This window comes from Myotis lucifugus, unplaced genomic scaffold, assembly GCF_000147115.1.
Source record: "Myotis lucifugus unplaced genomic scaffold, Myoluc2.0 scaffold_51, whole genome shotgun sequence".
Taxonomy (NCBI): Eukaryota; Metazoa; Chordata; class Mammalia; order Chiroptera; family Vespertilionidae; genus Myotis; species Myotis lucifugus.
Genome location: NW_005871099.1, coordinates 4,772,906 through 4,794,978, shown reverse-complemented (window position 1 = coordinate 4,794,978; position 22,073 = coordinate 4,772,906). Strand labels below are relative to the sequence as shown.

At 49.2% G+C, this 22,073-nt stretch overlaps 1 protein-coding gene across 1 annotated transcript; it reads right to left on the bottom strand.

The window, feature by feature from the left end:
- Positions 1–885: 885 nt before the first annotated feature.
- ZNF783 (zinc finger family member 783) lies at positions 886–17,423 on the bottom strand. The gene is given in 8 exon segments (XM_014455830.2): positions 886–3,480; positions 3,483–3,941; positions 5,922–6,032; positions 7,007–7,123; positions 12,660–12,788; positions 12,932–13,058; positions 13,142–13,543; positions 17,271–17,423. Coding segments are annotated over 8 exon segments (1,731 nt in total). The 5' UTR covers positions 17,295–17,423; the 3' UTR covers positions 886–3,118.
- Between the last annotated feature and the right edge of the window lie 4,650 nt (positions 17,424–22,073).

The window sequence follows — 22,073 nt, the reverse complement described above, 5'->3', positions numbered from 1 at the left end:
GTGACATTGGTTAATAAAATCATATAGGCTTCAGGTGTACAATTCTATACAAGGTTGTTTTCTTAAAGTCGGCCAGCTTCTCTTTTCTTCAGCTGTCCTTGTCCATCCATCCTTCCAAGCTCTTTAGTCAGAGTGCTTGGGACTTCATCTTCTTTCCATGGGCTGAATGGCAGCCAAGATGGCCAGAAGGGAGGTCTCTGCAGATTGGAATTGAGCCTCCCCATATGCCATTCCTGTATTAGACATAAGGAGGTGAGTCAGCCACCAGGAGAGGGGTCCAGAGCCATTTCCAGCTACAGGTAGGTCAGGATGTTCTGGAATAGGGGGAAACTTCTTCCAGGCACCCAAAGGCCTCATTGGTCAGACCCCCAAACAGAGCCCACCTGGAAGACTGTCAAAGACAGCAGACACTGGACTCCACAGGGCCCCCATGGGAAGAATCTTGAACGAAGACCCAGGGGCAATATAAGATGAACTAACAAAGCATTACCATAATAAATGAAGAGTGTAAAGGATTTGAATCCCAGCTATACCACACACAGTGATATGAGCTTAGTCAATTACTTAACCAACCACTTCACCCAGGGACACAGCCCAGCAGGAGAAAGGAAGTGAGTGAGAAACCCGAGTCCTGAAAACTTCCCAGGGCACTGATACATACCAAGTGCTAGTTCAGCCTGTGAGTGTTCTAGAGCACCCTCCTCCCCGCCCCCGCAGACAGACACACACACACACACACACACACACACACAGCGCGCTGTGGGAAACCTGGCAGGTGTGAGCAGCAGCAGAGTCCCTGTGCTAGTGCGGAGCAGCCCACCCAGAAACCGCCCTGTACCGCAGCTGTCTGTACCAGAGAGCAGGAACCAGGTCATGTACACGCACTCAATTAGTCCAATATATTTATTGACTCTAGACTGAGGCAAGGAACTGCCACCATCAGTTCTTCAGGGCCTTTAACACCAGCACCCCACCTTTCTTTGTTTTACAAATGAGGAAGCCAAGACCCAGAGCGGGGAGTGAGCATAAGGCCATACCAGGCTCCAGCCTCTGGAGTCCCTGAGGTCCAATCTGCTCCTGCAACACACAGGCTCCCTTGACTCATTTTGGAGGCACAACTTTCTTTGAACACCTACTGGGTGTCAGAACTTACAAGGCCTTGCCTGGGGCGCAGCACATTTACTGCTTTGGAAGAAGGGGGCGTAGGTGCCTTGTAATTTCTCACGTTTGGCTTCTAAGGATACCAGTATTGACACAGGGCCTCTCTTAGCCCTGAGGCATCCCCAGGGAAACACCTGAGACCAGCTCTTGCAGCTGAGGGTTAAGATCAGAGCAGCTACACTTGCACCATATCCTGTTTGAGCACTTGCTGACAGCCTTGCCCAGACTTGTGGGGCCCCTGGAGAGGGCTGAGGGCTACCAGTATAGACAAACAGTGGCACCTCTTCTTCCCAAGCCCAGGGGAGCTTGGCTGAGCTGTCGCTGACTTGTATACTCACTCGTGCCCCAGAGTTGATGGCAATGTTACCATCTGCCCCAAACTCTGTTCATTTACAGTCTGAGGGGGCACAGCCAGGGACCCAGGCACCTGGATGCAGTCCTCTTCACATAGTGCCAGACAAATAAGACAAACAGCTGAGGACCCATCACCCAAGCTTCAAAATCACCCAACCGGAGGGCTGGTCTAGAGGCAGCACCCAGAGTGGTATGATTTAAGAGGCACAAGGAGCTCATTGCTGTCAAGACTTCTCCTTGAGGCCTCATGCTATTGCCTGAACATTCAGTTTGACTCTCTGCTTTGGTAAGAATTTGTTTCACTGAAATACCAAGCGCTCCTGGGGATAAAACCCAATGAGAGACTCACCCCACTCTGCACCCACCTGACCTTCCACTCACTTCACAAAATAAAGGCTCTTCCTGATGGATCCTGAGAGAATGGGCTGGAGATCAACACAGAAGGGAGAAGCGGCCCCGAACTTGAAAGGAAGGAAGAAATCAGGCTTCCTATTTGGTTGCCTCTTAATCTATTATGACCCTGACAACCCTAAGGTGAGGTAGGATGCACTGGGGTAAATGAGGAACACCAGGCTGGAGGTGGTGAACAAATTAACCCAGGTCTCCTGGTCGAACGCTGCAGAAGGCCCTAGTTCTTGGAGACAGCCCCCTCCTTTAACATGACAAACCACCCAGTTGGCTGACCAGCCTCACCCAAACCTGGACCTTTTGCTCAGAAGGAGCTTCTTGGGCTTGCTTCCTGAGGCACCCCCGTCCCCCTTGTGGCGACCTATGGGCATGGAGCATGCACACCCTTGAACACTGAGACCATGGGGACGTCATCTACTCTGGGCTTCAGTTTCCACTTCTCTACTGATAACCAAAGTCAATCAACCCCCTCTACAGGAAGGCCCAGGAACAACGGGAATCACTCTGGGCCAAGGCACACACACTTGGGAAGACACCTGGTTTCCAGGGCAGCAGCCAAGGCATCCCATCAACACCCAGGCTGGTCTGGACCCGGCTCTATGGTCCCCACGCAGAGGCAGATGGCTGAATAGTCCTGCCACCCAGAGGTTCGTGGTCCCCTTGGCAACCACACACAACTCTTACAAAAGCACCAGAAAAGCTTCCTAAGGAGGCAAAAAAAAGTTTCAAAGTAACGAAGTAGAAAAGCCTAACTTCCAGGGCCTACTCTTCAGGCTGCCTGTCCGCTCTGCTCTTTCTCACGTGCAGCGGGCCCCAGTCCTCTATGTACAATCAACACCCCAGGCCCTCAATGTTTCCATCGCCTCTACTGAAAGCACCGTGATCCCTGGTCCACTTGCCCGTCCATGGAATCCGCGAAGGCCCCCACCCAAAATAAGGCGCCCCTAAGCCTGAGGGGGTCCTTTATAAGTCAGGAATGTAGAAAAGGCAGCAAAGAGTAACAAACTGAGGAAACAGGAAGTGGAAGCAACTGTGGCACTCAAACACTGTCACCAAGAAGGGCGCTGCTTCCATTTGAATGAAAAGAAAAAGCTCTCTCCAAAGCCATCCCAGGACCAGGAACCAGCGTCAGGCCCGAGGGGCAGGGCCCAACAGGCGGAGAGAAGGTCCTGCCGGTGCCCGGGCTCCTGCCGGGTCAGCCCTCCTCCGAGTGGCCGGGCCGGGGCCGGGGCGGGCTCCCCGGGCAGGCCTGGCCCCGCGCGTGGGTCTGCATGTGGATGGTCAGGTGGTGGTTCCGGTTGAAGGCCCGGCCGCACTGCGGGCACTGGTAGGGCCGCTCCCCGGTGTGGATGCGCTGGTGCCGGAAGAGGTCCGAGGGCCGGCGGAAGGCCTTGCCGCAGTACGGGCAGGCCGGCCAGCCCTGGCTGTTGCCCGTGTGCAGCCGCTGGTGCAGCAGCAGGCTCTTGCGCCGCTGGAAGAAGCGCAGGCACTCGCTGCAGTGGTACACCTTGGCCGCCGGCCGCCGCCCCACGAAGGACCGGCCCGCCAGGGGGGGGGGCCCTCGGGCTCTTCGGGGAGCCAGCGGATGACGGGCCCGGACACCCACCACCTCCCCAAGGCTCCAGCGCGGAGTGGGCCTCCCCCCCCACCCGCTGGGCGAGCTGGCCTGGGCCTGCCGCTGCTGCTCCCTCCCACGTGGGTCCGCTGGTGGATGGTCAGGTTGATCTTCAGGCGGAAGCTCTGCCCGCAGTCGGGGCAGGGGAAGGTCCGCTCTCGCCGGCGAGGGAGGATGCGGGGCACCTCCCCCCCCGCCCCTGCGGGCCGAGGCCGAGGGTCCCCTGCCCGCACCCTGGGCACTCCCTGGGCATGAAGCTGGCGGGGACCCCCAGTCCTGCTCTTGGGCCCCTTGGGGACTGTACTCGGGGTCTGGCCGGGGGGCTTCCCCAGGAAGAGCTGCTCGGGCATCATCTCGTCCTCAGACTGTGCCTCCGTCTTGATGACCACACCTCCAGCACCACCTGCCGAAAGGAATCTCCGTTGATTTCCTGTGGACCACCCCCGACCCCTGCCCTAGTCCGGCCCTACTGGCACAGCTCCAGCCTCACAGGCACCCCCCTCCTGCCTTCACTAAACTCTTTTCTCCTGCAGGGCTCACCACAGGGAGCAGGGGACCTTCTCGCTCAGTCCCACCCACGGGGACTGCCTCCTAATGCCACCCAGTCTGTTGGTCACTTGGCCTATGCCTGCAGGCCAAGCTAGAATGTCAGGAAAGAGACAGAGCTGCAAAACCAGGGAGTCAGGAGGTCAGACCAGTGGGAGACATATAGGTGGGAAAATGAAGAGGAGACAAAGACAGGCAGAGACCCTGAACCCTGAGATTTGCTGGCCATGCAGGACCCCCTGGACTTCTGATGACTTTAGTCTCAATCTCTGAAAGACAATTAGCCTTATGGGCCCTGACTACCTCCTTACGAGGTCAGAGGCCTCAGGGCTGGAGGTGCTGAATGCCTTAGCCACACTGAGAGCTACTCATCTGTGTAACAAACCCACACTGAGCGCCTGTGATCTCGGTGACACACAGGTGACAGGCAGGAGGCACGAGGATCGGGGCTTCCGGGTAGGGCCTCAGTGTGGGTCACACACTTGACTCTAAGACGGGACTTAGGCAAAAGAGCTCCCAGGACACAGCAGTGAAAGGGTGGGTCTGGGGCAGCAGGTCCCACGGGTCCCTGACTTTGGTTAAGGAGGGTCCTGGCTACTGAGCCCTGCCTGGAACACTGTGCGTCCTTCATACCCTCCTATTGCTGTTCACCTCTGGTCTGCTCACCACTCTTGTCTAATCTCCGCCAGCACCTGGTGGCCTCAGCTGCTAGACCACAAGGTCTGCTCAAAGGGTGACCGTGAACCCTGACCTCTGCACATTAAAATGAAAATCTTCAGCCCTCTACAGGCAACTTCCAAGGTCCAGGACCAGAGAAATTTCTATTCTTGCTGAAGCTTGACCTTAAACCACAAGCCAGGAGGCCAGTGCACTCAGGAGCCCTTCCATGGTGGACCTCCAGGGACAGCACCCGATGGCTCCCTGAAGCTCCCCCCTAACCCTCACAATTATCTCAGGACAGAACTTTACTTCTGTTAGAAATAACCCACTGGTATTAATTTAGTCCTACAGCTATAGAACCATAGAATCCATAAGAATCATTTAAACTTTGGGGTAAAATGGTGTTGCATTTAGACACTGACCCCACGCACACCCACCCCAGGCACACCCGCTCCACACACACCCGCCCCCACGCACACCCGCCCAAAAAAAGAAAAAAAGAAAAGAAAATGGTGTTGCATTTAATGGGCTACCATGGTATTCCTGAACTTAGGGGTTAGTGAAGGCCAAAGCCCCAGGTCCCTTCATGTGAGCCCATCTGTAGCTTGGTCCCACCAGGCCACAACCCTGCAGTGGATCCAAATCTCACCTTTGCCTTCCACTGAAGCGGATACCAGGATGGAACCAGGGGAGAGTTGGATCCCTTTCTATGGGGACAGAAAACCTGCCCAAGGCCAGAGTAGGCAATAATCACTTTCTTTTTCTTGTTCGCCACGGTGTCAGCCGGTTTACAAAAAATACACAGACTCTGAGTGGGAACTAAACTTAAATCGCACACAAGCTGGTGAATGGTCAGGCCGGCTGACTGGAGGCTGTTAGCCTGGGCCACTCCTAGGTGGCCGTGAGGCTTTTCTGTCACCAGACCACAAACCTGGCGACACGCAGCTCGTTTCCCAGCAGCACTTTCCGGTCAGGCTGGACCACAGTGAGGGAAGACCAGACCACAGAGGCTCTGGGTCCCCAGAGCCGCAGGGAAGTAAAACCTGGGGGATGAAGAAGGGACCCCTCAGGAGGAAACCTAGCAGGTCTCACCATGCTAACCCCCAGCCCATCCCAAAGGGACTCTGAGCTCCTCTGAGGCTCTGCAGTGGCCACAGGGCTTCCTCCCTTCACTCACCTAGCCCCATGCTGGGCAGGATGTCCCTAGGAGGGGAGACAGGGGACTCCCCATCTGAAGAATCTTCCTCCAGTTTAATTGCGGACAAAATGCTGGTACTGGCTGGGGGCCCTGTGGAGAGAATCCTGTGAGGGTCTTTCCCGACACCGGGCTCCTGCAGGGTGACACAGCCGTTTCCCAGCAGGCCCTGGTTATGCTCCAGCACCTGCCAGGAAGAGGAGCCCCATGCTCCCCTGTGCCAACTGGTCCCTTGGCATCTGTCACTCTGATGGGCCTCTAAAGGACAGAGGGTTTGGGGAGGCCCCTGGGGCACAGTGCCAGGTCTGCAACAGACAGGGACCATGAGAGGGTCCTATCTCTCCTTATACAGTCAGTGGCCAGGAAGGAGGGAAACAGGGAAGGGAGGGGAGGCCATATTCAACCTCAGGGAGGCCATATTCAGTGGGGGAGATGCACAGAAGTAACTGGAGAGAGAACCCCGAGTCTGACAAGCCAGGCCAGCAAGAAGGAGACACAGAGAAGGCCAAGGCAGCAAAGCGCAGTCTGAAGACAGAAAATGGCTCTGAATTATCTGTCAAGCGCTAGGCTAATGCCCTCTGAATTATATTTCATTTCTGGAAAAGGATGGCAGGAGTTTCCTTTAAAAGAAGCAGACCGAGAACATTGGAAAGGTGACTAAAGCCACAGAGCTCCTCACAGGCCTTCAGAAACACGATAGGTACTGACGAGCACACAGGCTGGCCCCATGCTAGGTGTATGACACATACCTCCCCTTAATGAACCCACTGTAAGCAGTCTATTACCTGCCCTCTGTGCCTTTCCCCTCACTCCAGACAGACCAGTGTTCCTGGCCCCCAACACACCTGAGGAACCCACACCTTTGCTCAGACTATTTTCTCCTGCTGAAATGCCGTTCCCAGCAAAATTGACTTCCTCTACGGCCCGCCTCAGTGGCGCCTTTTCTAGGAAGCCTGTCCCACTCAGCCCAGCAGGTCCCGGCCATTCCCCCACCCTCTTCTCAGTACCACTGGCTGGTACTGTTGCTGGGATGCCAGTCACACTGCCACCTGACAGCCCTCACTCACCCGTGCTTGTTCCAGGTGGAGTTACTCTTGCTCCTGAGTCTCTCTGGTGCTCGGGGGCCTGCCTTTCATTTGGACCCTCCTGGTCAGACCTGACTGGGCTGGGAATGTGCTCTGGAACTGGAGAGAGAGTGGGGATACGCTAATCAGTGACACCGAGAACAACACAGAGTTCCCCAGGTAGCCAGAGCCTCTGGGAACTGGCTAGATGCAGCCACTGGGACCTGGGACATCAGGTCAAACATAGGGTTTGATAATTAGGTGACTTCACTGATCATCTAGTGACTACATTCTAGGCCAGCAGTCGCCAACCGGTGGTCCGCAGACCACTGGTGGTCCGTGAGGTCCAAAAGGTTGGCGACCGCTGTTCTAGGCTAAAGCTTCCATATGTGAGAAAAGGAAACAGGGCAGCACGGTATCTTATTGACAGTACCAGGCAGGTCACACAACAGGGCCACAGATCTGGCTTTTTCAGGACTCCTGGCTCAGAACACTACAACCATGGTTCACAATCCCAAGTCCTCTACCAGGCTGGTATATAAGGATCCCCTAGGGAACACCCCCAAGATTCTCATCAGTAGATCTGGGTGGGCCTAGGAAGTTTATATTTTTTAAAAGCTTCCTAAGGCAAAACATATGAACAAATATTTCACAGAATAAGAAGTTAAATGACCTATAAACAAATAAAAGGATATGCAACCACACTCATAATGAGAGGTACCATTAAAACCATACTGTTACCAAAGCCAGACAGACACTTCAAGGAAACTACATACCCATATCTCTTATGAACATTGATGCAAAAATCCTCAACAAAAAAATAGCAAAACAAAATCAGCAGCATATTAAAAGGATTAAACATCATGACCAAATGGAGTTTGTTCCTGGAATGCAAGGATGGTTCAACATATGAAACTAGATCAACGGATTACACCATATTAACAGAATGAAGGGGGAAAAGCCCCAAGATGATCTCAATTGATGTAGAAAAAGCATCTGATAAAATTAAATACCTTTACCTGACAAAAACAGAAGGAAACTACCTCAACATAACAAAAGCCATATATTAAAAACCCACAGCAAACGTCGTATTTAATGGTGAAAAATGAAAGCTTTTCTTCTAAGATTAGGAATAAGGCAAGGATGTCCACTTTCACCACTTCTATTCAACAAAGTGATGAAAGTTCTAGCCAGACCAATTAGGCAAGAAAAAGAAATAAAAGGCATCTAAATTGGAAAGGAAAAAATTATTTGTTCACAGATGATATGAACATATATATAGAAAACTTCAAAAATTCCATACAGAAACTGTTAAAACTAATCAATGAATGCTGCAAGTTAGCAGGATAATAAAACTAGACATAAAAAGATCAGTTGCATTTCTATACACTAATAATGAACAATTTGAAAAGGAAATTACAAAAACAAGTCCATTTATAATCATATAAAAAATATCTTAGGAATAACTTAACAAAGAAAGTGAAAGACTTTTACAATAAAAACTACAAAACATTGCTGAAAGAAACTACATTAGTCCCCCCTATCCATGTGGGATATATCCAAGACCCCCAGTGGATTCCTGAAACCACAGGTAGTACTCAACGCTCTGTTTTTTTCTACATATGCATACCTTTATAAATTAGGCATAGTAAGAGATTAACAACAATAACTATAATAAAATAGAATAATTATAACAATATACTATAATAAAAGTTATGTCAATGGCTTTGGGGCCATTATTAAGTAAAATAAGGGTTATTTAAACACAACACTGTGATACCTTGACGGTCGATCTGATAACCAAGATGGCTACTAAGTGACTTACGGGTGGGAAACATATACAGTGTGGATACGCTGGACAAAGGGATGATTTCCATCCTGGGCAGGATGCAGCAGGACAGCGCGAGATTTCATCACGCTACTCAGAATGGCACGTAATTTAAAACTTATGAATTGTTTACTTCTGAAATTTTCCATTTAATATTTTCGGATCGCGGTTGACTGCAGGTAACTAAAACCATGGAAAACAAAACAGTGGATTAAGGGGGGATTACTGTAAATACATAAATAAGTGGAAACACATCCCATGTTCATGGATTGGAAGACTTATTATTAAGATGTCAATACCACCCTCAGTAATCTACAGATTTAATGTAATTCTTATTAAAATCTCAATGGCATTTTTTTTCAGAAATAGAAAAATCCATCCTAAAATTCATAGGGAATCTCAAGGGACCCCAAATATCCAAAACAATCTTGAAAAAGAAGAACAAAATTGGATAACTTCCTGATTTCAAGACTTACTGCAAAGCTGCAGTCATCAAAATATTGTGGTACTGGCATAAACAGAATAAATAGAATAGAGAACCAAGAAATAAACCCTCACATATCTGGTCAAATGATATTTGAGAAGGGTGCCAAGACCACTTAATGGGGAAAGAACAATCTTTCAACAAATGTGGCTGGGAAAACTAAATATCCACATGCAAAAGAATGAAGTTGGACCCTGATCTAACACCATGTGTAAAAATTAACTGAAATGAATCAAAGCCAAAATGCAAAATCTAAAACATAAAACTCTTAGAAGAAAACACAGGACAAAAGCTTCAGGATACTGGATTTGGCAATGATTTCTTGGATATGACACTAAAGGCATAGGCCACAAAAGAAACACTAGACAGCAACAAGACACTTTCATCATAAAGCCATTATAGCAAGTTTGGGAGTCATAGCAGATTTTTCTAATACACAGAGACAAAATGGGGAGACAAAGAAGAATGCCCCAAATGAAAGAACAAGAGAAATACTCAGAACAATAATTAAATGAAATGGAAGCAACCAAAATATCAGCTACAGAGTTTAAAACAATGGTTATAAGGATGCTCAAGGACCTTAGAGGAAGAATGGATAATCTCAGTGAGAACTTAAAGAAATAGTGACCATTAAAAAGGACATAGAATCCATTAAAAAAAAACAAAACAAAACAGACAAACTAGACTTTGTGAACAATTTTAAATTTGTGCATCAAAAAACACTATCAACATAATTAAGCAATACACAGGATGGAAGAAAATACTTGTAAGTCATCTATCATATAAAGGATTGATATACAGAGTATATAGAGAATTCCTAAAACTCAACAACAAAGAAACAACCTGACTCAAAAATGGTGAAGGACTTGACTAGACATTTCTCCAATATTTCAATAAGTCAATGAGAATGGTCAATAAGGACATGAAAAGTTTCTCAACATCACTATCAGGGAACTGCAAATCAAAACTACAATGAGATACTACTTCACACTCATTATGATGTTTACTATTTAAAAAAACAACAGAAAATAACAGTACAGCCATTGTGGAAAACCGGTGGCTCCTCAAAAAATTAAAAATAGAACTACCACATCATCCAGCAATTCCACTTCTGAGTTTATACTTAAAAGAACTGAAGGCAGAGTACTGAAGACATATTTGTACATCCATGAACATAGCAGCATTATTCACAAGAGCTAAAACATGGAAGTAACCCAAGTGTACATTGATAGATTAAGAGATAAACAAAATGTGGTCTATCCATGCAATAGAATATTATTCTACCTTAAAAAGGAAGAAATTGTCCTAGCCAATTTGGCTCAATGTCGGCCTGAGGACTGAATGGTTCTGGGTTCGATTTCGGTCAAGGGCACGTACCTCGGTTGTAAGCTCAACCCCCAGACCTGACTCCCAGCCCTGGTTGGGGTTAGTGTTAAGAGGCAACCAATTGGTCTCTCTCACCTCAATGTTTCTCTCTCTCTCCATCTCCCCCTCCCTTCCCATATCTCTAAAAATCAATAGAAAAATATCCTCAGGTGAGGATTAACAAAATATAAAAAAAAATATAAAGAAAGACATTCAGCACAGGCTACAACAGGGATGAACCCGGAGGACATTATACTAAATAAAATAAGCCAGTCATAGCCCTAACTGATTTGGCTCAGTGGATAGAGTGTCAGCCTGCAGACTGAAGGGTCCCAGGTTCGATTCCGGTCAAGGGCATGTACCTTGGTTGCAGGCACATCCCCAGTGGGGGGTGTGCAGGAGGCGGCTGATTGATGTTTCTCTCTCATCAATGTTTCTAACTCTCTATCCCTCTCCCTTCCTCTCTGTAAAAAAATCAATAAAATATATTTTTAAAAAAATAAGCCAGTCATAAATAGACAAATACTGTATGAATCTACTTATATGAGGTACTCAAGAGTAATCAAAATCATAGAACTGTTGAGTGCCAGGGGCTGGGAAAGGGGCAGAATGGGGTTATTATTTAATGGTATAGAATATTTTTCAGCTGGTATGCCACAAGAACTTTTAAAACATGCAATACCTGACAATTTGATCAGGGGCACTGAACTCTTTTTCCTTAGATTGTCAAATAAAAAAATGACAACAATTTGCCCTAGCCGGTTTGGCTCAGTGGATAGAGCCTGTGGACTGAAGGGTCCCGTGTTTGATTCCGGTTAAGGGCAGGCTCCTGGCCTTGGTAAGGGGCACGTGGGAGGCAACCAATCAATGTGTCTCTCTCACATTGGTTTCTCTCTGTCTCTCCCTCTCCCTTCCGTTCTTCCTAAAAAATATCCTCAGGTGAGGATTTAAAAAGAAAATAAAAAAATGACAACTACCACCAACACAATAGCTGTCGGTGTGAATGAATCAAAATTATACCTATTTTTTGGTCAGGCCAGCAAAAAATACATTTTTTGGTATGCCACAGAATTTTAGTAATTAGTTTGTGTGCACCATGAGATGAAAAAGGATGAAAATCGCTGGTATAGAGTTTCAGTTTTACAAGATGAAAGAGTTCTGGAGATGGATGGTGGTGATAGTTGCAAACATTATGAATGTATTTAATGTCTCTGAACTACACACATAAAAATGGTTAAGATGGTAAATTTTATGCTATGTGTATTTGACCACAATAAGAAGAAAAGAAAGTATCGATACTCAGTACAACATGTATGAACCTTGAAAACACGCTAAGTGACAGAAGCCAGAGACAGAGGTATTTTGGTTATGTTTTGGGGGGAAAGAGATGGATACAGCAAATGTGGCAAACTTTTGATCACTGGTGAATCTGGGGGATGATCATCTGGAGGGAAAGTACTATTCTCTCTACTTTCACTTATTTTTTTAAATTGTATTTTTAAAAAGCTCCCCAGAAGATTCTGATATGCAGTCAACTTTGGAACCACTGTCCTGTACACACCAGCTGTGGGGATGAAATCAGCCCCGGGCTCCTGCGAGAGGGTCCATTTCCCCAAAGGGAAGCCGGTACAGTCCAGGCCTTACAGCTGCAGGTGATACAGTTGGGAACCAGGAGGTGGTGGCAATAATGCTGCTGCTACTTGTAGTGCTGCTAGTAACAAGTTCCTAGCCTGCCGTCACTTTTAGTCCCCACAACTGCCGTCACTTTTAGTCCCCACAACTGTCAGGTAAGGCGAGTACCGCCGTCCTCTTGCACAGAGGCAAAACCCTTGTACCCACCCGACTGGCCGGCCTGAGACAGAGCGTGCCCCACTCTGGGTTATGGGCCTGTGTTCCCTTCCTGGCCTCACAGCATGCTGGGAAGCCCGGGAGAGCAGGGACATGGTTCAGTTTGCCCTCACCATCTTGCTCCTACTCACCAGCGTCCGGCCTGCCTGGGCAAGCTGCCTCTCTCTCTTCCCCCTCCTCCTGGCCCCACAGGCCTTCAGGACAAGGCTCCTCTCCCCTCTCTATCCGAGTGAGGATGTCTGGTTTGGAGATGGCATAATCTGTGTACAGAATGGAGAGAGAGAGAGAGAGCTGGGTCAGGACACCTGCCACCCGGTTCACTGCACAGATGTAGAGACACCAGAGGAACAGGAGCCAAAGCAAAGACACAGACAGAGGCCCAGATGCTATGACTCGGCCTTACCCAGGGAGACCAGCATCTCGTAGTTGCCCCTCATCACGTGCTTGTACAGATTCTTCTGCCAAGGATCCAGCTTGCCCCACTCCAGCTCGGAAAAATACACGGCCACATCATCAAAGGTCACGGGCACCTAGAACCACAGGTGTCATGAACGCCTACCCACACTTACAGGCACAGCCCCAGGGGCTGCCCCACCCCAGGTGCCCAGCTTACCTTGGGGGCCTCTCCCTTGCTGCCCGGGGGCAGCCGCAGGATCCAGAAGTTCCTGTTCCTCAGCAGGTTCTCCATGTTCTCCAGCCGCTTCTGCAGCAGCCCGTACTCCTGCAGCAGGGTCCCCAGCACGGCCCACTTGCCCTCCAGCTGGTTCCCGAACTCCAAGGTCGTCTTCTCAAAGTCGGCCAGCTTCTTCTCCGCTGTCCCAGTCCGTCCCTCCAGAGTCAGCAAGCGGGCCAGACAGGAGTCCACTTTCTTCTCCAAGGCCTGGATAGCAGCCACCACTGTCCACAGCGTGATCTCCGTGGAGTAGAGGTAGGAGTTCTTCTCAGCAGCTGGCTGGGGTGAGGGAGAAGTTGTCGAAGGCCTTTCGTTCCCTGTTTTTCTGTCCCTCTCTGAAGCCTGTACACAACAAGAGAACGGAGAGACGTTACCAGAACGATACAACCAAAATGTCCACCTCAAAAAGAAACCTCAGAATGGCACCTGCCCCGGTGAAGCCCCATGTGGATCCTGAAGGCAGCCAGGCAGCCGAGTCGGCTGGGGATGTGAGGACATCAGTTACACGTCCAGGACAGGAGACACTGGCTGGATCACGGTATTAGCAAGTGAGAAACAGAAGGAAAAACATGGCCAAAGAAAGAAGTATCTGTGGTCTCAGACAGGTGACCCCTACCTGGGTCTTGGTCTCTTCCTCTGAACATGAAGGGACAGGCCTTGAATGAGGTACAGAGAACATGAGCTCTGCGCTCAGCCAGCCTGGGTGCAACTGGCAACTCCACCTGGCTGACGGAGAGCAAGGTTTCTTACACACCTTTCAACGTCCCTTCCATATCTAGAAAAGGGAGCTAATAATAGGAGCTACATGACATGATTATGAGAATTAATGACGCCATTTGGTAAAAAGCACTCAGTACAATGTCTAGCTGTGCTTCCCAATAAATGTGAGCCCTATGCTGATACAGCTAAGATGACTGTGAGGAGAATGTTGAGGATATGACGGTTCTGGCTCAGGAAGGCAGTAGGAATAGTGCCGACAGCCGTCTGGTTCACCTTTCATTCCAGGGTCCTGGAGTGCCTTGGAAAAGAGCTTCTGAAGTGCCTCAGCTTACGTGGGTGCTGATGACAAGCCTCCCTGAGGCTTGCGCAATGGCCTCGGTCCCAGGTCATCTTGCTAAAAGCCTTGTTGGAATGACAAAACAACACATCGCCCCTCCATCTCACTCCTCCGTCTCAGTCAAATCACAAGTCTTACTCTTTGACTTCTGAAGTCATCTCAAATCCATCCCCTTTTCTCCTCCTCCACTCCCATCACCTAGTGCAAACCCCCTCACCTGTCGCCTGAGCCACTGCAATTCCGCCCAATTCATTTCCCCACTTCCTCCTCCCCCACAGTACTCTCCTCAGCTCCCCAGTATACCTAGAATAAAATATAAACTTTTTTTTTTGTTCTCAGTCACAGGATAAACTTTTAAAAAATATATTTTTAATTGATTTCAGAGAAGGGAGAGACAGATAGAAACATCAACGATGGTAATCATTGACTGGCTGCCTCCTACATGCCCCCTACTGGGGATTGAGCTCTCAACCCAGGCATTGTGCCCTTGATCAGAATGGAACCTAGGACCCTTCAGTCTGCAGGCCAATGCTCTATCCACTGAGCCAAACCGGCTAGGGCAAAACCTAAACTTCGTAGCAGACTGCAGCCTACCTCCCTGACCTGTCTCCTCCTGGGCACTGACTGCTCTCCAGCCGCTCTGGCCTCCTTGGACTCCTCCACCTTTGCATGAGCTCTCCTCCTGGCTTCCTCTCATACAAATCTCCAGCTTAGACATCGCCTCACAGGGACCTTCACAGACCCACACATCTAAAATAGTGCCCTGTTAGTCCCTTCCTTCATAGCACTTGTAGGGAGCAGCTCTAGGGTTAAGCCTCGTACTGACCTGCGGCAGGGCCACAAACAAGTCCCAGCTTGGAGGGCAGAGCCCTCTTAGCATCGTTAAGCTTAACCTTATAGCCCTCCCTAGTTTGTTCCTAAGTAGCTACTGAGCTGTGCGAGGTGCAGCAAGTGCTGCCAAAATAAGTGAAACTCACAAAAACATTGTAAACATGTTGACCACTACCCCCTGTTTTGATCTCACTATAAAATAAAGCCTCTTGCAGGCAGGGGAGATCTGCTGAGCCCCAGCTGTATTCTCTTGTCTGTCTTCTTTAATCCTTCACCGCCCCTCCTCAGGCTCACGGAACCCTTGGCTGTGCTGGCAGGGCACAAGCACTAATAACCTAGGCCAGTGATGGCGAACCTATGACACGTGTGTCAGAGGTGACACGCGAACTCATTTTTTTGGTTGATTTTTCTTTGTTAAATGGCATTTAAATATATAAAATAAATATCAAAAATATACATCTTTGTTTTACTATGGTTGCAAATATCAAAAAATTTCTATATGTGACACGGCACCAGAGTTAAGTTAGGGTTTTTCAAAATGCTGACACGCCAAGCTCAAAAGGTTCGCCATCACTGACCTATGACAACCCTGTGTGTCTGCCTGGGTTATGGTTTCCCCACAGAGACATAAGCTCCATGAGTGTAGGTGCTATTTCACAGTTGTATCTGTGTAATGTTTGTTCCCCCACGTCCCGCGTGGTTCAGGGTTCAGGATCTGGAAGAGGAGCCACACACAAATGAAAGAGAAGAGACAAGAGATAATTTGGAAATAGTGGGGGGCCAGGCGGGCAAATCCAACTCAAGGGGAAGGACTTCCACTGGTGCTCAGGCCTCACCAACCTTTTACTGGTTTGGGATACACCCATAGCCCTTAGGCAGGCAAGTTCCAGTAACAGGCAGACTATCTTATCAATAAGGATTTACATGACTATCTGGTGGGGAAGTTGCTTCAGCTACCATTGTCTGGACTAACAGTGGGTGCACAGCCCTGACCTTTGCCAGGGCTTCAAGGGTCACCAGCCTTCCGGGTTCCTTGTCCACACCTCTCTGCTAGTGAGGACAATAGGTGGCTTCCCACAGTATCCCCAGCTTCTAAGAGTGCCTCACTCACAGCAGTGCCCAATCAATACCTACTGAATGAATGAATGAATGACTAAACAATTCAACAACACATTCATTCAGAAACAATCACAGAACACCTGTCATCATCAATGGGGATGCAGAGAAATTACCTGGCTCTTCCTTCCTTCTCCAGCAGGAAAATTCTGTATAGAAATACAAGAGTGATACCCAAAGGCTAACAAAAGTTGGGGGCAAATCAGTCCTGTTTGGGAGCTTTTCTAGGAATCTCAGGTGATGCAAGTGGGCAGAGGGGAAAGAAGAGGGTGGACAGGATCCGTCAGAAAGAGCGCTGGGCTAGGTGGGAGCTGAAGATGGCACCTGTGCGGTTATAGAAAGGCCATCGGCAGCTCTCCCCAGCAAACCTGCAGACCTGCCACCTCACGTCTCTCCCGGGCACTCAGAGAGACCTCACGGCAGGGGAGGGAGAGAAAGTTCCTCCTTGAGAAGCAGCCAGAAAAATCAAAAAACTTCACTGACATGTATTGATGAGAGGAGGTACCACTGATAGAGCTCTTCACCACTGCTTCTCTACTGTGTCCAAACGACCAAAGGATTGCTTTCTCTGACTTGTACATACAGAACATTATCAGCCAACATTCTAAAATGTGATAAAGCAATCTTAAAAGTAAAAAATCCACCTCCACTCTCTTGTAAACAGCGTTTAGTCCCTCTGCCTTAGGTAAGAGCAGAATACTGGGTCCCTCCAAGGGGATGTAATTCCACCGCCCTGGCCCGGCCTCCACTGCGTGTGACCCTGGGCCGGTCCCTTCCCGGAACCTCAGACGCGGCTGTCAAAACCCAACGCGGCCGGAGACCCTGCTCTCCCGCCGGCCTCCGGGCCGCTGGCCTCCACTGACACAATGGATGGGGAGTCGGCCACTCGGTTCCAATGCAAGGCCTGCCACCGTGGGTGTCGCTGGAAAGCGGGCCGATCCCCCGCCGCCCGGCCGCCCACCACCCGGCCTGGCCTTTGGGCCGCCCGGTCGCTCGGCCCGAAAGCGACGCGGACGCCGACGAGGGCGGCCCGGTCCGTCTGGGCGTCCGCGGGCCCGCGCTTACCCGGTCGGGCGCCGCCTCGGCCATGGCTGCCCGTCCCTCTCTCGCGGCTCCTCTCGGCGGCCTGTCGGGCCCGGCGCGGCGCGCTGGCGGCGGCGGAGGCGGAGCGGAGCCGCCCAGCCTCGGAGCCCCAGCCCGGCGGCCGCGAGCTGCGTCCGAGCCACGTGCCCCGCCGGCCCTTTAAACAAGAGCTGCGCTGGCGGCCCGGCCCGCGGGCACACACAGCGCCCCCTGCAGCCCGAAGGACCGCACGGGCGTGGCCCGCAGCCTGGCGTCCCGGCGGCCGCGGGGGCCACCCAGGGGGGCGGGCCACCCAGCCTCGCCTGGGCCGCGGGAGTGGACACCGCCGGGCCGGCGCCGGGCGGGGTGCGGGCCACGCGCAGACGCAGCTCGCGGGGCCCAGGCCGGCCCCGAACCCGCTGCAGGATGGCGGGGCTTAGGGAGCCCAGTGTCCCACCCAGGAATCGGGCCAGAGAGCGGACAGGGGCAATGCGTGACTTCACAACTTTGGGAGTTCCGCCTCGCCCCAGCCCCCATGGGGAATCTCAGTGTATGTAGAGTCACCGTTTTAACACCTCTAATGGACCCGAAGTGACTATTAGTTTGAATATAGTATTTCATGCCCAGGAAAAATAAAGGTTTTAACTCTTAAAATCGATCAACCTATTTATTGATTGATTGATTTCAGAGAGGAATCCAGAGATAGAAACATCAATGATGACAGAATCCCTGTCGGGCTGCCTCCTGCACGCCCCCTACTGGGGATCGAGCCTGCAACCCAGACCTACTGGTTCATAGGTCCAGGCTCGCTCAACCACTGAACCACGGCCAGCCGGGCTAAACCTCTTTTAGTTTTCCAGACCAAATAGAGACCTCAGGAAAAATTTAATTCATTAAAAAAAGAAAAAAAAAAAGCCTTCCCTCTCTTCCCCAAACAGCTTTGGGAATCCTCAGTCCCCTCTTCCTTTCCTGAGACCTAGCTCCTGAGCAGAGCTGTGGAAGTCCTCTGTGCCACGCTGTACCCCCCGAAGTCCTCTGTGCCACAGTGCGCCCCCGAAGTCCTTTGTGCCGCAGTGCGCCCCTGAAGTCCTCTGTGCTGCAGTGCGCCCCTGAAATCCTCTGTGCCACAGTGTATCCCCAAAGTCTTCTGTGCCACAGTGTATCCCCGAAGTCCTCTGTGCCACAGTGTGTCCCTGAAGTCCTCTGTGCCACAGTGTATCCCCGAAGTCCTCTGTGCCACAGTGTGTCCCTGAAGTCCTCTGTGCCACAGTGCGCCCCCGAAGTCCTCTGTGCCGCAGTGCGCCCCTGAAGTCTTCTGTGCCACAGTGTGTCCCTGAAGTCCTCTGTGCCGCACTGTGGACCAAAAAGGGACCACATACTAAACCTGACAAGCTCAGCAAAGGCCAGCTCCGTGTGCCTTACAAACTGAGACCTAAAGTAACCACACTGGATGGTCTGAAATTAAAACTTTCTAACAAAAGCTAGTCATGGCAAGATTGACCTTTGTCAGGGGAGATACCCTGACAAAGGTTAATCTTTAACCTTAACTGAGCCTGTCTATTGTCTTTTTGCATCTATGAAATGCCAGGGTGCCCTGGCTAGGTGGTTCATTTGGTTGGAGCATCATCCCATGCACCAAAAAAGGTTTCGGGTTCAATTTCCGGTCAGACACATACTTGGGTTGTGGAATTGATCCCCAGTTGGGGCGAGTATGGGAGGCAACTGATCTCTTTCCCTCTCTCCCCTTTCCTCTTTCTCTAAAAATTAAAAAATAAATAAACAAAAACATATCCTTGAGTGAGGAGTAAAAAGAAAAGAAATGCCAGTGTAATTTCTTTTTTTCTAGACCCCTCACTGCACCAGAGACCACAAAACCCTTCTTACGGGAAGCAACCAATCGATATTTCTTTCTCCCTTCCTCCCTCTCTAAAAAATCAATAAGAAACATATCTTCGGGCGAGGATTAAAAAAAAAAAAAAGAGAGAGAGAGAGAAATGTCAGGGTAATTTCCTTTTTTCTGGACCCCTCACTGCACCAGAGCAAAGATCACAAAACCCCTCATGATTTGTTATAGTGTTAACTGCTAACTATCCTATAACCACAAATGTAAAAGAAGTGTCTATTTATTTTACTTTTTATCCGGTCCCAGAGATTTCTCCACTTTGCTTTCTCCCACCTCCCTAATCTATCATGTCCAGTCACATGGATTTCATGTAACCCCTTATGCCTCCTCCTTTGTTTGTAATGTATAAAATAAGGTGCAAATCTGTCATTCTCTGGAGCATTTTCTCAATATGTTAAGATTTTGCTTTCTGGCAATTGTCAGTTTGGCTCAAATACACTCATAAAAATTCTCTACAGGTTTAAACATTTCTTAGGTTGACAACGCCCAGTCTTCCCTTGCATGTCAGCCATCATCTGGAATCTTCACAGCTCTGGCTCCAGGCTGGGCTTGCAGCAAAAGTAAATCCACCACTAATTCAGGCCCTGAGGCATTTTGAATAAACCACTCAATATGGGACCCGTTTCCTCATTTGTAAAGAGCCTTACTATGGAAAGCCAGAGTTAATCACTGAATGTAAAATGAAACATGCTGTATGCAGTATAAATTTTTATTTTCTACCTTTTCTGCATTTCCCATTCATTTTATAATCTTTGTCCAATAAGCCCACAAACTCTTCTGTTTACATTGGGCATCAATTCTTATTTTCTAAGATCACAACTTACCAGTATTTTATAATTCTTAATATATTGGTCTGATGGATCTCTGATGAGCTCCTAGTGTAAATCAAAAACAATTGTATCCTGTAATCTATAATAATGAAAGTATAATATGCTAATTAGACCGGACAGCCGATCAACCTTCCGAACATCCTTCTGACGTCCTCCAGGACAAAGCTGGGGCTGCGAGGGCTGAGGCAAGCTGCCTCGGCTGTGAGGGCCGAGCCCCTTGCACAAATTTCGTGCAATGGGTCTCTAGTAAAGAATAAAAGGTAGTTATTTGAGCAAAAAGGAGCTTCAGCCTAGAGACACAGACTAAAGTAATAACCCAAACTCTTCCACCAAGACAAAGTCCATTTTTGTTTTTAATCCTCACCCGAGGATATGTGTGTTTTTTTATTGATTTGAGAGAAACATTGATGGGTTGCCCCTCATATACACCCTGACAGGGGATCAAACCTGCAACCCAGGTATGTGCCCTGACCGGGAATGAAACCCATAACCTTTTGGTGCATGGGATGATGCTCCAACCAACTGAAGTACCTGACCAGGGTAATGAAGGCTGTTTTTGTTTTGTGTGTGTGTGTGTGTTTTCTTTAAATATATTTTTATTGATTTCAGAGAGGAAGGGAGAGGGAGAAATAGAAACATCAATGATGAGAATGAATCAATTGGCTGCCTTTTGCATGCCCCCTATTGGGGATTGAGCCCGCAACCCGGGCATGTGCCCTTGACTGGAATTGAACCCGGGACCCTTTAGTCCGCAGGCCAATGCTCTATCCACTGAGCAAAACCAGCTAGGGCATGAAGGCTGTTTTCATAGTGAAAGTTCCCACTGAGGTTCTCAATTAGGTGCTTCTTATGTGAGGTATCAAAATTGTGCAGTTCTGATAGGACAGGGCAGGTCTCAGTCCGTTGGTAGAAGATGAAACCAGGGTTTCCCTTCAGAGGTTGACTCAGGTGGTACAAACAAGCAGGGAATAGTGCGGGCACTGAGAGTTCAGTCTGAGGTTCTCCCTGGTACACAGCATTCGGAGGAGCCCGTCAGCAAATGGCAGCTAGGCTCTTACTATTTAAAAAAGTTGGGCCCTCGGTAGCCCATCTCAGCAGATAAATTCCTTCTCGGGGTTCACATCAAATGAATCTTTCTTCTTAGGGTCCACACTAAAGATCCTCTTAATGCCTTCAGCACTCATTTGCAAATTGTCTGTTACACTGCATTACTTCAACAAGGAATTTCACAATGAACAATGCCATATATTGACTTGATCCCTTGTTGCTTCAAAGCAACACTCCGAACCTGGCCCCAAATTCCAGGGCTGCACCTTACTTGGAAAAAGTACCAGTTTTTAAAGTGGCCCCACCCACGTATGTAAAACTTCCGAGGGAAATTAGTAGTAGAGGGAGACCAAAAATGTCACCAACCTCCTTCCTCCTCGAAGCCGACCCTGCTCAGACAATGCTGAGCTCCCTATTCTGTGAACTCCCCTCATGCATCTGCTCATGCAATAAACGTGTGTTGAGCACCTTTGTGCAAAGTCCCTGTACTCAGAGCTGGGGAGTCTGGATACGATTAAGACATGGTCCCTGCCTTCAAAAAGCATCTCGTGCTGTTGACGGTACCTTGTCAATCTTGTCCATCTCTCCTGTCCACTATGCTGGTGGACGCTCTAACCACTGAGCCCACTGGCCAGAGCACTGAGATGCCTTTAATGTGTAATTTTTTATTTCTGTGTTCTGTTTTGTTTTGTGTATATGCATTTTAATTTACATAAATGGTATTGTTATATATCTCAATTTCTTATATTTTTCCACTCAACATTGTATTTTTAAGATCAACCCATATGACTATATGTATACTGAAGTCAATATTTCCAACTGCCACCCAGTACTCCCTGGTGCACCTGCCTCCTCTACCTACTGCCTTCCAACAACTGACATTCAGACTGTCTGCAGCCCTCAGCGTCCACCAACAGGGTCCCACACACACCCTCTTCTCGTCTGCAAATCTAGGTTTAAGTCAGCCCTCTGTCGCTGCTCCAGGTCAGGCACCTCCTCCACCTTGCTCCTAGGAGGGTCTTCTTG